Source organism: Zalophus californianus, chromosome 11 (assembly GCF_009762305.2).
Source record: "Zalophus californianus isolate mZalCal1 chromosome 11, mZalCal1.pri.v2, whole genome shotgun sequence".
Taxonomy (NCBI): Eukaryota; Metazoa; Chordata; class Mammalia; order Carnivora; family Otariidae; genus Zalophus; species Zalophus californianus.
The window spans coordinates 103211462-103227352 of record NC_045605.1 but is presented as its reverse complement, the minus strand read 5'-3'; the positions used below and the strand labels follow the sequence as shown (position 1 = coordinate 103227352).

Sequence of the window (15891 nt, the reverse complement as noted above, 5' to 3'; positions counted from 1 at the left end):
TGGCTGACCCCTTCACCCAGATGCTCCCAGCACCAGGCCTGCTTTTGAGAGGGGGTGTGTGTGTTCTCTGTGCTCAGGCCCTGTCCAGCAGCGTCAGCTCCAGCAAGCTGTTCTCCAGCAGCACGGCACCGCACGAGACCTCCTTTGGAGAAGAGGTGGAGGTGCACAATCTCCTCATCATCGACCAGCACACCTTCGAAGGTGCACATGAGCTCTTCCTATCATTTTTGTGCCTACGGCCTCCCTGAACTAGCCTATTCTGGGCTCTGACAGATTCCATGGTTTGGTAGACCTTGTGACAGACCATCCTAGGAGGAGTTGAAAGGAGGGGTGGAGACCTCTGGGTTGGCCAGGAGTCCAGGGTGCTGGGCCGCCTCCTTTCAGCGCAGGCTGGTGAGGGCAGGACAGGCTGAGGAGACCGGAGCAGTCGGAGCTGGTGCCCCGCCACCACCCACACCTTGCTTGGACCCGGGCTGGGGGCCCCCCCTGGAGTACAGGGTTATGCGTGCGTGGGGGTCAGCCAGTCATTCCTCCGGCTCTCCTTCCAGTGCTTCATGCCCACCAGTTCCTGCAGAATGAGTATGCCCTCAGCCTGGTGTCCTGCAAGCTGGGCAAAGACCCCAACACGTACTTCATCGTGGGCACGGCCATGGTGTATCCTGAAGAGGCGGAGCCCAAGCAGGGTCGAATCGTGGTCTTTCAGTATTCTGACGGTAAGTGGGCACAGTCCCCAGCTTTTGAGAGATTTGAAATTCTGGGAAAGTAACAGACCGTTTTGGTTTCAGAGCTTTTAGTTAAGCAGTGGAAGAGCTTGGGTTAATTGCCGTGACAGGAGACTTTCTGTTCCTTCCACTCAAGCTGCTGACGGTCTGAATGAGTTCTGGGGGAGGGGAGCGAGCAGACACAGGAGTAAAATCTGGCTTGAATTTTTTCCTTTTCTACTTTTTGAAAGGAAGACGAAGGGAGAGGTGAACTATTGGTAAGAGAATCTATTGGCCAGGATCAGAGGAGTCCTAGATTTGCTTTCCACTTGGTTGCTCGGCCATGTAGGTCTTCTTTCCAGCTTTAGCACTTCGTGTTCGTATCTGTCTCTTCTCATTTCCCCAATGCAAGATGGTTCTAAAGACTCTGTCAACCCCCAAATCTCAGCTCAGATGGGCGAGATGGAATTTGGTCTCCATCTTGAGAGTTGGGTCTGCAGTTTTGCGGGGGGAGGCAGCCCTTGGACACAGTCTGCAGTCCCTGCACATTCTGTCGGGGTTCATAGTTGTGGTGATGGTTAACCGCAGTGGACACTGACTCTATTTCCTGCATTCAGATGCGTGGTTTGGGAGCAGGAATTAGAACCAGAGGGGAAATCAGGATTCTTTTGATGAGTTGAAGTGTGGGCTCATAAAGGAGACTCAGAGTCTATCTTTCTCCCCTCAGGAAAACTACAGACCGTGGCCGAGAAGGAAGTGAAAGGAGCCGTGTACTCCATGGTGGAATTCAACGGCAAGCTGTTAGCCAGCATCAACAGCACGGTGAGGCCCACACCACTTGGTATCACACCCTAGGTTGCACACCACTGTCTACAGAGCATGTCTCCTTTATGTTCCCTGGGGCCACGTATGCATTAGATTTTAGGAGTGATAGAGTGGTGGGAATGGAGGGTGGAGCTGGGAGTCAGGGAGCTCAGGTTGGGCCAGATGTTAGCCTTGGTTACGGGAGACCCCCGTGGGGAATCAGACCCTAAGTGCTGTGGGTGTTGAGGAAAGGGTAAGAGCCATGGCCCCTGTACTTCCGAGTGTGTCGTTGTGGAGGACTGTTTGATCCGTGTGGAACGAGGTGAGCTAGACCATGTTATCTTAAGTATGTCCCTGAAACACTGGTCCCCTGAAAGTCTGCTTCTCTTCTGCCATGATTCCTTCTCCCTTGCAAAAAGGTTTTAGAAAGTTTCATAGTCAAATATGTTTGGGAAAATCCGTGTCCTGAATTCCCTCTTGGAGCTCCCCAGTGTATTGTGGGATATTCAAGGTGCTGAGAAATCGGGGAGTGAAAAAGCATCAATTAAGTACTTTAAATTGAGACTTTCTAGTAGTCGTGTTTATTCATAACCTAGTCATTGAACACTTATGTGCCAGGTGCTGTTCGGGTATTGAGACATAGCAGTGGACAAAATGGACAAAAAAATGGACTATTTGCTCTGGGCTTAGGAGCAAATAGTACATTTGTGTTCTCAAGATGGTGAGATATAAAAGTGGGGCAGGGACTAGAGGAGTGTCAGAAGGAGAACAGGGTGGGGGTGGCTGTGTCGGCACAGGGTCGGGGTCTTGCTGATGCAGTGACTTCTGGGCGGGTTCCTGAGAGAAGGGAGGGAGAAGCCATACCTGTGTATGGGAGAAGCCAGGGGCAAGCAGTCGGAGGTGGGAGCGAGCTGGAGGGTGCGGGGAGAGGTCACTCGGCGGCCAGGGGACTGAAGGCACCGGCTGTTTAAGGACTTGGGGTTTTACTCTGAAGATGATGGAAACTTGTGGAGGGTTTGAGCAGATGTTTGGATGTGATTGGACTTCGGTCTTGGAAAGATCACTTTACACCTTGGAAAAGGCTGGAGGGGCCCAAGGGCAGAAGTGGTGACATAAGTGAGGCTCTAGTGGTAACGCAGACAGCAGCCTCTGGGCGCTGCTGGAGGAGGCAAGGTGTGGTCCTCTCCTGCGCACATGAGCCCCAAGAGACTTCGGGTGCTACACAGGAGACTGGGGTGGGGGGCGGGGGGGTGGAATAAAGGGCCGAGAGTTTTGGCCTGAACAACATGACGGGTGGCATGGCCATTTACTGATGGGGTAAGACTGAGTAGAGCACGTTTGGAAGGTAAAGGGAAACGCTTCTTTACTCAAAACACTTGTGACGCCATATGTGTGGTGTTTTTATCCCCACACCAACCAGTTTTCCGACTCTTGACACCAACTGAGTGTGCTGTAATTTAATTCACTTCTGACCCTGGCTACGTGGAGTTGGTGTCAGATGTCACAGGTTAAGCGCTTAGTCCCAAAAGAACTGCCCTCACCTCAGACATCATCCCAAGCACTGGTGCTCCGGGGTACCCAAACTTCTGTCCAACATGGCTACAAAGTTGGGTTCCCACAGCTCCCTCTCAGGTTTGATAACTTGCTGGAACAACTCACAGAACTCAAGGAAATGTTAACTTACATTTACTGGCTTATCATAAAGGGTACAGATGAATAGCCAGATGAACATCGAGTGAGGTCCACAGGGTCCTGAGTGCAGGAGCTTCCGTCCCTGTGGAGTGGAGGTATGCCATCCTCCCGGCGTGTGGGTGTCTTCACCAATCTGAGAGCTCTCTAAACCCACCCTTGAGGGATTTTTATGGAGGCTCCATCACACAGGCCTGATCGATCATTAGCTGAATCTCTGGCCTCTCCCTTCCTGGGAGGATGGGGGAGGAGGGCCGACAGGTCCAGGCTTCTAATTGTGGTGACCAGCCCACATCCTGAGCTATCCAGGAACCACCAAGAGCTACCTCATCAGAACAAAGGACTCCTCTATCACCCAGGGAATTCCAGGGAATTGAGGGGCTCAGTGGAAAACGCTGCTCACACTTAGAAAGTTACAAGTATTTTCGGAGCTCTGGGTTAGGAACTGGGGGCGGAGACCAAATACAGCGTTCTTAGTAGGTCCCGGTGGGGAAACCAGAGGCCTGATTTTGGACATGTGTCAGTCATTTCAGTCATCAGCGTGGCTGAAGATGTCAGGGTGGTCGCTGGGGATTGGTGGGGCAGCGGTAGTGGCACGGCGTGTAACATGCCAGCAGTCTGGGTGGGGCGGCCTGAGCTCCCCCGGGCGCTGAGAGCAGGTAGAGGAGAGATGGGAAGGCTGAGCCCTGGGGCCCTCCAGCTTTTAAAAGGTGGAGTGATGAGGAAGATCGCTCCAAACGGAGAAGGGGTGACAAGTAAAGTAGGAGAGGAACCAGGAGAGAGGACTTCTGGAAGCTATGGAAAGAAAGCACTTCAGGTAGGAGGGCATTGGTAAATGGCAAGTGCTGCCTGAAGTCAGGTAACGTAAGGATCGGGAGTTGGCTGCTGGTTTTACCAATGGGGAAGGTGGTGCTGCCCTTGACCAGAGCTCCTTTGCTTGCGTGGTGGGGTGGAAAGTTGATAGAAGAGGGTTTGATCAGGACTGGGACGAGAGGGCCACTGGCATTAGAAAACATTTTTGGGGGGTTTTGCAGTGAAGGCGAAGAGAGTCATGGGGTGACTGCCGGGGGGGCGGTGGCAGACAAGAGAGTTGTTAGCTGTTCAAGCATGGGCATGCGGCTGCATGTTTCTGTGCTGATCAGAATGGGCCATGGGAGAGGAGCTGTGGTTTTGAATAGACTGATGGGAGGTGGGACCCAGTCCTCCATGCTGGCCTCAGATGGTAGAAGCACGGGAGGTCCTCTCTTGGTTGCGTCCATCCTCTGTGAAGGAGCCGAGGGCAAGGGTGGAGGTGGAGGTAGCAGCAGAGGTTTGAGGAGGTATGGCTCCTTGTTTCAGGACCTGGAGCGTAAGGGACCAGGAAAGTATCCAGTTACTGGCGAGCCTGAGGAGCTAACTGGCACGAGTGGTCTCGAAGTTCAGGCGATCCATTGCTTCTCCTCAGCTGTTGTTGAAGACTAGACTCATGCCAGAGTCTGGTTTTGTCTGGTGAGCAGGATCACGACAGAGAGGGCAGTGGGGTTGAGAATCTGCAGGTTTATGGTGAGGGACTTGGGGCATCTGAGAAATGGTGAAACTGAGGACACAAGATTCTGGAGGGTTTTTTTTTTTTTTTTTTTAAGATTTTATTTATTTATTTGGCAGAGAGAGACACACGGAGAGAGGGAACACAAGCAGGGGGAGTGGGAGAGGGAGAAGCAGGCTTCCTGCGGAGCAGGGAGCCCGATGCGGGGCCTGATCCCAGGACCCTGGGATCACGACCCGAGCCGAAGGCAGACGCTTAATGACCAAGCCACCCAGGCGCCCCGATTCTGGAGTTATTTTTAGTGACAGGCCCTGAGGGGTGACTGCCGGATGGACAAGATAATGCAGAGAAAAGGGGGTCAAGAAAGGAAAGAGGTCGGTGTTGGGGCTTCTCTGAGAACGCAGAAGTCACCAGGAATGACGGGAAGGTTGTGTGGGGGAGAATGGTGGGGCGAAGGTGTGCACGGCTGCTCCGGGGCTGGCGGTGCGGGCGGAGTCTGGTGGGCTGGGCTTCGGGACTGGCACCTTAGGGAGGACGAAAGACCGGAGTGAGAAAGGGCCGGCAGGAAGTGCATGGAGGGCTGTCTTTCCTCTAGTCCCAGCTGTCCGGGGACAGTGGCAGGGAGAAGCCGAGAGGGCCTGGGCTCCTTGTGAAAGAGCCGTGCTTGAGTTAGAGAAAGGGGATGGCCCGGGGACCGTGCTCCAGCGGGGGCAGAGCAGTGCACAGAAGTTGGGTGGGTCGGGTGTGAGGTTGGGTAGGTGTCTAGGCCATTGCTGTCTAATGGGAACATCATAGGAGCTCACAGGTGGGATTTTAGACTTTCTGGTCGCCACGTGAATAAAAGTAAAAAGCAGATGAGATTGATTTTAGGAATGTGTTTTATTTAACCCAATAGAGCTAAACTATAATTTCAACAAGTAATCAATACAAAAATTATTAGGAGGTGTTTTGTGGATAGATTTCACACAAAGACTTCAGAATCTGATTTATGTTTTACACTCAAAGCATGTCTCAATTTGGGCTAGCCACATTTCAGGTGTGTTTCTTGCTTTCTTTTTTTCTTTTTTTCTTTTTATTTTTTAAAGATTTTATTTATTTATTTGACAGAGAGAGACACAGCGAGAGAGGGAACACAAGCAGGGGGAGTGGGAGAGGGAGAAGCAGGCTTCCCACTGAGCAGGGAGCCCGATGTAGGGCTCGATCCCAGGACCCTGGGATCACGACCTGAGCCGAAGGCAGACGCCTAACGACTGAGCCACCCAGGCGCCCCTGCTTTCTTGTTTTTTTTTTAAAGATTTATTTATTTTCGAGAGAGAGAGAAAACACGAGCAGGAAAGGGCAGAGGGAGAGAGAATCCCAAGCACTGTCTGCGGCAAGTGCGGGGCCCGATAACAGGGCTCAATCCCATGACCCTGAGATCAGGACCTGAGCCAAAACCAAGTGTTGGATGCTCGACTGACTCTGCCAGCAAGCCGCCCCCTTTTATTTATTTATTTTTTAAGATTTATATATTTGAGAGAGAGTGTGCATGTGAGCTGGGGGAGAGAGAATCTCAAGCAGACTCCTTGCTGAGCACAGAGCCCCACACAGGACTCCATCCCACCACCTGAGATGAAGACCTGAGTGGAAGTCAAGAGTTGGATGGATGCTCAACCAACTGAGCCTCCCAGGCACCCCACCTTTCAGGTGCTTTGTAGCTACATGTGGCTAGTGGCTGCCATATTAGGCAGCAGAGGTGTAGAGCCTATTGGGTTAAGAGTGGGCATCTTGGGTTTTTGGTAGTGTCTTACCTTGGCCTTGGCTGTTTCCACAGCAGACAGGGAGGCGGAGAGTGTGGAGTGGAGGGGTAGTGGGTGTAGCCAGTAGCACATGGAACATTTGGCCCCATTTTCACTCCACTGTTAGGCTGGGCTTAACAAAGATGGGGGGCTCTGGGCACCCTTGACCCTGCTGATGGGAGGTGTGTTAGCCAATGTAATTGTCATGCATAGTTCTTGGAGGGCGCCCCTTTGGAGTTTGGGTTCTTTACACAATCCTGAGAAATCATGGCTTGATATATTCTGCCCGGAGTTCCTGTGTGTGCAGAGGCCACGGGTGGGACCACTGGGGTCCTGAAGGGCCTGCCAGGGCGGGCTTCTCCAGGGGGTTGAGTCTGTCCTCCTCTGACCGGTGTCTGTCTGTCTGTCTGCTGATTGTAAAGCATCTTCATTGGTTTGGAGGTGTGGTCGCAACTGAAGAAACATTGCAGAGGAGAAGACAGAAAGGGGGAAAAAAACCCTTTGGTGGAGGGGTGGCCACAGACCCTCGTGCTTGAAGAGTCCTTCAGCTATTTGACAATGTTTCTGTTGGAATTTCCATCCCATTTGCTCTACTCATTGGGTTCACGTCAGAATGTTCTGGGACTGTATATTTTGTGAAGGGTTCAGAAAAGACGGTTCATTTGGAGGTGATCTTGTTCCTTTCTGACCAGGAAACTGGAGATGGATCTTCTTTTTTCGGAAATATTTCTGTAGGTCAGTTGTCCTTCAGTCACGAGAAGACCATCTTTTGTCGTGTCCTTAGTATCGCGTCACTGTTTATTTAGTATTTTTTACACTGACTCATTTTTTATGTAAAGGGAAACTGTGTTACCGGTTTGATGCGCTTGCTCTGTTTTCATACTTCGTAAATACGTAATACCAAAGTAAAAAAATATTCACGCAAGTACCCCGGCAAACCGTGTCACATCCCGTGCTGCACTTGGGGAAATGGAGCTGCAGATGGAGGAGGGAGGAGGCTCACAGTGGTCAGTCGGAGAGGATTTGGCCCCTGGGATTGAGAGAGATGAGATGTCCTTCCCAGGTGCGGCTTTATGAGTGGACAACAGAAAAGGAGCTTCGTACCGAGTGCAATCACTACAACAACATCATGGCCCTCTACCTGAAGACCAAGGGCGACTTCATCCTGGTGGGCGACCTGATGCGCTCAGTGCTGCTGCTTGCCTACAAGCCCATGGAGGGGAACTTTGAAGAGGTAGTTGGGGGGACAGGGGCAGACTTCTCACTTAGGATGTGGCCCCTGCAAGCGTTTCTTTGGTGGTGAGGGGTAATCAAGCCCGGGGGGGCCCGAAGGTTTTCCCTGGAGCATACATTCTGTATTGATGAGGTATTTTCAGAGACCTCCTCCCCCCCCCCAACTTGAATCTGAGTAGGCTCCATTTCTGGGCAGCTGCAACCAAATGGGATGTGTTGGCTGGAAATTGGGGGTAGGATCCCTGTAGAGTGGCGGTTGTGAAACACGGGGCTGCATCTTCTGCGGGGCAGGCTCTCGGCTTCCGGCCAGAGACCAGTCCCAGACCTGGCTTCTGGGTAACTGCTGATTATATTGTTGTACCTTATCTATTTTAAGATTGCTCGAGACTTTAATCCTAACTGGATGAGTGCTGTGGAAATCTTGGATGATGACAATTTCCTGGGGGCTGAAAATGCCTTTAACTTGTTTGTGTGTCAGAAGGATAGGTGAGTGGCCGGCTTGGGCGGGGTGGGGCCCCCAGGTCTGGTGATGAGGACGTCGGGTGCCCTCTCAGGCATAGGTGCTCTTCCTCACGGAGGTAGAGTTCTTTCACGAGGGAAAGAGGCCGCAACAGTCAGCTTCTCAGACCGCCTCTGCCCCTGTGGGCTCACCAGGGAGGCTGAGCATGGGGTGTCCGCCACATGGGGTCCTTGCCAGGGCCCCCGTGGTGGGGACAGGAGGTGCGGGGAGTGAGTTTCGCACACCGTCTTTCAGCGCTGCCACCACTGACGAGGAGCGGCAACACCTCCAGGAGGTCGGTCTCTTCCACCTGGGCGAGTTCGTCAACGTCTTTTGCCACGGCTCCCTGGTCATGCAGAATCTGGGCGAGACGTCCACCCCCACGCAGGGCTCGGTGCTCTTTGGCACAGTCAACGGCATGATCGGTAAGGCTAGCCCCTGCACGGTGCCCTCCCACACAGGCCCCTTTCCTCAGAGCAGCATTCTGAGGGACAGCGGAGAGCAGCTGGACGCCGCCTCGGAGTTGACTGGCAGAGGTGGCCCAAGCCCGTCCCACCTCGCGCCGCCTTCCCGGGCTGCCCTTGGTAGAGGCGGCTCGCTGTGGGCTCCGCGCTCTGCAGCTGTCTGCAGCTCCCGGCTCCCTTTGCTGCTTCAGGGCTGGTGACCTCGCTGTCAGAGAGCTGGTACAACCTCCTGCTGGACATGCAGAATCGGCTCAATAAAGTCATCAAGAGTGTGGGCAAGATCGAGCACTCCTTATATCCTTCCCCGAGGCGTGTCCCAGCACAGGTAGACCGCCGCGTTACCGTAAGCTGCCTCTGGAAACTACGGTCCGTTTAGGAAAGGTCTTGACTGGTTTCCTGTGGGGAATAGGCTTTTGTCCTGTTTTTAATTTTTTTTAATTTTTTTAAGTTTTTTAAAATTTTTTTAAAGATTTTATTTGACAGAGACACAGCAAGAGAGGGAACACAAGCAGGGGGAGTGGGAGAGGGAGAAGCAGGCTTCCCGCCGAGCAGGGAGCCTGTTGCGGGACTCGATCCCAGGACCCCGGGATCATGACCTGAGCCCAAGACAGACGCTTAACCACTGAGCCACCAAGGTGCCCTGTCCTGTTTTTTAAATATACTTTTTCTCATGGAAAAATTCAAACACACGCTGGTAGAATCATATAGTGAATCCCCATGTACCGTCACCCAGCTTACCTGGTTCATCTTGGAAATGTTCTTGAAATATGTCTGCCTCTGGTCTTTCTGGCCTTACATGTCAAACGGGAAGTATAGATGACCACGTTAGGAACGTACTTTCGGAGATCTTGTTGGGTACAGCAGTGTCTGAGAACCCTTGTGAGAAAGGCTAGTGGAAGAAGAGGGGAAAAGTGAAGAAGCCGGAAACTCCAGAAGCCCAGGGATCAGCCCCCTGGTCCGGGACACCCAGGATCCCAGTATTGCTGGACATTTGCTTGTTCCAGGAGTGGGAAAGCGTCCTCCCCAAGCAGGAGATGGGAGGGCTCCTGCTCTCGCCTGGGAGAGAGGCGATGGGCTGATGTGTTGGCTCTGGTCCCACAAAGTCTCAGTTTATTCACATGTGAAGGTCAAGGCTAGACTCAGGGGCATGGTTCTTCCTAGGCGTGCACATCTGACTACCTGGAGCACTTGTAGAAAATGTCAATATACATCTAGGCCGTACATTAAGGAGGGTTTGATCTGTAGTTTTAAAAACATTGTCTTGAAGATCACCCCAGTTGAAAATCACTAGATTGGGTAATAATTCTACCTAATGTCTTTCAGTTCCAAAGCTGTCCAAAAAGCAGTGTGATTTTTAGTTGAAAATGTTGTTTCCTGTTCTCATCCTGATGACTGTTTTATTTATTTTTTTTAAAGATTTGATGTATTTGACAGAGACACAGCAAGGGAACACAGGCAGGGGGAGTGGGAGAGGGAGAAGCAGGCTTCCCGCGGAGCAGGGAGCCCGATGTGGGGCTCGTTCCCAAGGACCCTGGGATCATGACCTGAGCCAAAGGCAGATGCTTAACCGACTGAGCCACCCAGGCGCCCCTGATGATTGCTTTAGACTGTAGTCTGTGCAGAGGTGGGGGTGACCGAGAGTAAGGCTGTTTGCAGATGCCGCACATTCCTTAACTCACTTGTCCACCTGGAGATCTTTTCATACTGAGCGAAAGACAGAACCAGCCACGGGCTTCATCGATGGAGACTTGATCGAGAGTTTCCTGGACATCAGCCGGCCCAAGATGCAGGAGGTTGTGGCAAACCTACAGGTGAGCTGTGCGATGTTTGGCCCTGGGCCTGTGACCCAAGTCCATGGCAGGGCCGGGCGTGCTGGAGAGTGCCGGGTGCCACCGCCTCGATCCCCAAGTGCAGATGGCCCTTCCCCCGTGGGATGTAGCTGAGGGGCATGGCACAGTACTAGGAACTCCCCCCCCCCCCCCCCCCCCCGTGTGACTTTGCTGCAGCAGCGAGGGCGTGTTCGGGCACGTGCGGGATCTCTGGCAACCCATAGACGGGAGGCACAGGGATCAGGTCAGGATCCTCCAGGGCAGAGAAGTTTCCACAGTGTGGAGTTTTGGGGTGTTGCTCCCTGGAGATGGTGCCTCTGGGGAACATCCTGGAAGGGGCAGAAATATATGCCAGATGGTGGCCTCCGAACCAGTTTTGCCATCAGTAGACCTTGCTGACTTGTAGCTTTCAGGAAAGGGGTGTGGGTTTCTGATGAGACCTTCCTCCTTGCCATGGCAGTAGTGGGGCCAGGTGCCCTCTTGCTGTGACTGTCCCCCTTTCCCTGGGAGAGTGCCCTTGTGGCCCTCACAGCCCTCCCCTTTCTTCCTTGCAGTATGATGATGGCAGCGGGATGAAGCGAGAGGCCACAGCAGATGACCTGATCAAGGTTGTGGAGGAGCTGACGCGGATCCATTAGCCCAGGGCTGGTAGCCCCTTTCCCAGGCCCTCCCCGAAGGCTTTGCTCTCCTGCCCTGCTCCCCTCCCCCACCATTGTCTTCTCGGCTGTGGGAAGCCTTTCCCTAAGCTAGCTGTCCCAGAAGCCACAGTCTATCTGTGTGGAAATGGGGATTTCTTTGAACTAAAACCAGTTCACTGGAGACCTGGGAATGGGGTGAAGGTGGAATATTTTCTCCCTGGATTTTTACCAGTCCCAGAGGATTCCAACCATCACTTTGGACACCAAGCCTTGATTGGTGTTGCCAGTTGTCCTCCTTCCAGGGAGGGATTTTGCAGCTCTTGGGCTGAAAGGAAGCTCTGTGTGTGTGCTGTGTGTGTGTGTGTGTGCGTGCGTGCGTGCGTCTCTCACACTCATGCGTTGTCCTCTGCTATCTTTTTATTTAGGTTGGGGGTGCGGGGATGCTGTGGGTAGGGGGGAAGAGGGGCGGGATGGGTTCATTGTCTCTGAAGTGAGAGCTTCCTTTTGCATTCTCTGTTGCCTGAGAGCTTTGGGTCTGGAGGCCTGACCACCAGGCCATGAGCTGCCCGAGTCTGAAACCTGGAGATGGTGGGTGATACCCAAGCCGCCATAGCCTTTTTGTCTCTGGGGAGCTGCCTCCTTCAGAGGGAAGGAGGTTGGGGGCCGTGAATTGGTTGTTAGTTTCTGAGTTTTACCAAATAAAGTAGAATCTAAGAAGAAAGATCCATTTGCCTCCGCTTTCCTTCCTGCTCCCCAGCTTCCCAGCATCCCAGTCACACGACGCCCAATCCAGGCACAGTTGTCTCCCTCCTTAGGGCAGCGGCTGCTGCCGCAGCTCCTTTCAAGCAGTGAAACGAGCTCTGTGTCTCTCCTTTGCCACGCGGTCATTTTTGGTGGGGTCCCAAGGATAACGGATGTCAGGTTTTCAAAGTTCAGTGGTCTTTAGGTGCTCTTGACTCTGTAGCCACCATGTGATTCCCAGCTGTCTCTGTTAGTAACCTGCCGAGCCTGGGCGTTGCTCGGGTTGCCTTTCCTGATGTCATTTTAGATGTGTGCACAGCGCCCGGCCAGCTAGCCCCCGGGGCGCTGCTCCTTGGCCGGGGTGAGTGGCTCCTCATGCACCTCCAGCTTCCTGTTGCCACGTGCCCTTTGGAGGCTGATTTTATTTCCTCTGGTTTAATCAAGTAAACCTTTGGCGCCTTTGGTTTGAAAATTCAGGAGTAGGGACACATTTGGGGTTCACCCTTCTGTCCAGCAAACCGAGCCTGTCTTCTTTCAGCTCAGTGGGTCAGAATGCCTGGGCCCACATTTCCACCAGTGATCCAGTGGGAATAAAGGCTGCTCTGTCCCAACAGTGGGGAGTAGGGTTGATCCTAGGCATATTGGCAGGCTCCTTTAAGACCAGCCTTTGATACAGTGTCAGGAAAATTGTGGTTTCAAGTTCAAACTGTGGTTTTGAGAGATTCTAGCTTAAAAGAGCAAGAGCAAGGAAGCATCTCTACTTTGGGGGTCTTCTGGAGTCAGTTTCCTTCTTTGGAGGCATTCCTTGTGTTTCATTACTGTTCTTTTCCCCTTCTTCTGCTGGGATTTCTGAGGGTGGGGGATAAGGGTCTTAAAGGGAAAAAAATCATCAGCATCTCTCAAAAACCACAGTTTGAACTTGAAACTCAACACTGTGATTTGAATTCTTCAAGTCATGGTTTGAATTGAAAAGGCCTGCCCCCATGCCAGAGGCCAGCTTTAATGGGGCAGGCAAGCAACGGTCTCCAGATGGTGATCATTTTAAAATGTTAATCCTGGATGGAGGATTGCCTGTAAGGTGCTACGATCAGAAAGAGAAGGTGGTGGAATGAATATTCTGGTGCTTTTTCAGGGTCTGACCTGCACCATGGAGACCTGCTACATGGAGTAGAAGGTTCTTACCTACCAGTGGCTTCAGTCTTGACTTTGGGGGCCGTGGAGTTCTTGGAGTTTTTTTGTTTGTTTGTTTTCTATACTCTTGAGTATATTCACTCAGGATTGAATTCCAGCAATTCTTTGGAAACTGACATTCTCCTGCCACACTCCCACATCCCCTTTTAAAAACCATTAATCACCTCTCCAGGGGTGAAAGGTTGCCCTTGGAGCTTTGCTGCAGCCAGCTGGAATGGCTCCTTTCCATGTAGGCGCTGATGAGCCACTCACTCCAGGCCTCTGCACGAATGGACCTTTGGGAGAATAATAGAAACACTGACTCATCACATGACCATTTGGAAGGGTCACAAGCCAGAGGCTGCCTTCCTGCAGCCAACAACAACTTGGATCCTCCACCCTCAGTGGAGGGTCCCTTTTGTTACAGAGAAGCCACAGGCCACAGAAGTGGGGAGGAAACACAGAGGAGCTGTAACGAGGGGATATGCCTAAACCAGTCCTTGAAGATGAACAATACTAAGCTAGAGTCTCTCAGAGCTCAGACTTTGAGAAGCCTCAAGGTCTAACAAACCAAAAGACAAAAAGGAGCAAACACCAAGCGAAAGAAGCAAACATTTTAAGAGGAGCAAGGTGAATGCCATAAAGTCAAAAGGAACCATCAGGGGCAGGAAGGAAATGCCAGGGGCTATTTAGAGAGGTGTTTCTTTTGAAATTCACTAGTGGGGATTTGCTAAGTCTTAAATATCCTGAGCTTGTCTTGAGGGAAGAATGAGGATTTTCTTCAAGGACAAAGTTGCATCTCAACTATGCCCTCCGAAGTTCCCAGTGAGCCTGAGGCGGGGATGAGGTTGTGGGGGGGCAAAAAGAGTAGTAGAGTTCAGGGAGGAGGTAGCCGGGGTGTGCTGGAGTGTGGAAGAGGACTGCCATGAGGAGGGACAGGTGTGTAAAAGGGAATTTTTGTCCAGCGTAATTGTGTTGAGCATTTGTGGGTGGCTTCTAGTATCAGGAAGGAGCACCTGTTTGACATTGAGTGGTGGCCTAGGTAGCAAAGAGAAAGGGCAGTGGTATGGTAGGTTTTGTGGGCTCAAGTGAAGGAAGGGCTTTGTGTTTATCCCTATTCTTGAATAAACCAGGGCTAGATTCTCAACAATGTGGACATCGAAACACTTTTTTTTTGGATAAAGATTTTATTTATTCATTTGACAGAGCACACAAGCAGGGGAGGAGAGGGAGAAACAGGTTCCCCACTGAGCTGGGAGCCCGATGCGGGGCCTCAATCCCAGGATCCTGGGATCATGACCTGAGCCGAAGGCAAAGGCTTAACCCACTGAGCCACCCAGGTGCCCAAACACCGAAACACTTCTTTTTTTTTTTTTAATATTTATTTGACAGATAGAGCCCAAGAAGGCAGAGTGGCAGGCAGAGGGAGAGAGAGAAGCAGACGCTCCACTGAGCAGGGATCCCGATGCGGTGCTCCATCCCAGGACCCCGGGATCATGACCCGAGCTGAAGGCAGACGCCCAACCGACTGAGCCACCCAGGTGCCCCTTGAAACACTTTTTAAGTAACAGGAATTCAGCATGAGCAGCGCAGGGAGAAAGTGAGCCTTTGGATGTTTAAGGCATAAAAGAAAGATTCTGTAGGAGCCTGAGCGTCCTTAGGACTCAGGATGGACATATGTATGAAAGTTGCACTCATGATACAGAATATTTTGGTGATCTGCTTGCTGAGGATGTATTGCTTAAATTAGAAGGTGGACCAAGACTAACAAGGTGAGATAATGGGCCTAAATCCGAACATCTGGGAAAGCTCAAGCACACAGGTTCAGGTGGCTCCCCACCTGAACCCCCACCTGATTGCCTTACTGTGTTTAGGAAACAACAGTAGCAACATAAGAGGGTAACAGCCAGAAACACCTCCAGTGGAGACTGTTATGAACCACCAGCATCATGCGTTTGCCAGAAAAACCAAGTCCTGTTAGGCTGTGTTAATAAAAGTATGGTATCTGGAAGGAAGGAAACTAGAGTCCAGACCATTGTTGGCACCCCATGGTCATTTGTGGTCACCAGTGTTAAGGAGCTCAGTGACAGCTTAAGGTAGCCAGTGGGAGGGCAGCTGCAGAGGCAGAACCAAAGGAACTGGGGTTATTTAGCTGAGAAATCAAAGCACTTCCTGACAAATGTAGTTATTCAAAACTGGCTTGGGCTGCCTTTTGACAGGTAGTGAGTTCCTTATCCTTGGAAGTGTTTAAGCAAGGATCTGGGTGCCTAGGGAGGATTCCTACACAAGGCATAGGGTCATCCTTCCCGCTTCCTCCCCACTGGATGATCCCGATTTTCCTCCACCTGCTCACCACCTCCCCGCCTCCCAGTCTCTGATTGTGACCTGGGGAAGCCACAGAAGGGAGCAAAGAGGAGCCTCTAGGTTCTAGACCCGCTAGTGCCCTCTGGCCAGGGGTGGATCCACTGACCCGCACACCCAGGACTAGTGTGCAGACCTGCTGCTGGCAGGCGGGGAGCCAGCCTAGAACTGCCCGGCAACGAAGTGACCCAGCGTACCTTCTTGGGACAACACTGGCAACTCCGGCTCCACCGAGACCAGCAGTTCCCCGGGCTCACAGCCTCCAGCACCAGCCTTGCTCCGGGAGTCTCCTTCCTCCCCCGGCCTCAGTCTGACGCCCATAGCCGTTCGCAGGAAGCCGACTCCCAAACCCGGGCAGGGGGCGTGGGCCGAAGCTGAAACCCCGCCCCCAGGGGTCCCTGATCTTTGCCCCCGCCCCGGGCTCCGCACCTCCCCAAGAGGCCACCGGCCGGCGGGCGG

General features: G+C 52.4%; 1 protein-coding gene and 1 long non-coding RNA gene across 3 annotated transcripts in view; one reads left to right on the top strand and one right to left on the bottom strand.

Moving 5' to 3' along the window:
- The window catches only part of DDB1 (damage specific DNA binding protein 1), a 30124-nt gene extending 18239 nt beyond the window's left edge, over nucleotides 1–11885 (top strand). For both annotated transcript variants that reach the window (XM_027577741.2, XM_027577742.2), the window contains exons 19-27: nucleotides 78–201; nucleotides 549–713; nucleotides 1429–1523; nucleotides 7561–7731; nucleotides 8107–8216; nucleotides 8485–8654; nucleotides 8885–8987; nucleotides 10381–10504; nucleotides 11077–11885. In XM_027577741.2, the coding sequence (XP_027433542.1) occupies nucleotides 78–201; nucleotides 549–713; nucleotides 1429–1523; nucleotides 7561–7731; nucleotides 8107–8216; nucleotides 8485–8654; nucleotides 8885–8987; nucleotides 10381–10504; nucleotides 11077–11160 (1146 nt within the window). In that variant the 3' untranslated portion in view covers nucleotides 11161–11885. The remainder of the gene's footprint in view (nucleotides 1–77; nucleotides 202–548; nucleotides 714–1428; nucleotides 1524–7560; nucleotides 7732–8106; nucleotides 8217–8484; nucleotides 8655–8884; nucleotides 8988–10380; nucleotides 10505–11076) is intronic.
- Nucleotides 9268–15745, bottom strand: LOC113913498. The gene is made up of 3 exons (XR_003517236.1): nucleotides 15630–15745; nucleotides 13257–13367; nucleotides 9268–9582 (listed from the first exon to the last, which is right to left on the bottom strand). It is a non-coding gene; the product is annotated as an uncharacterized LOC113913498 (long non-coding RNA).
- Between the last annotated feature and the right edge of the window lie 146 nt (nucleotides 15746–15891).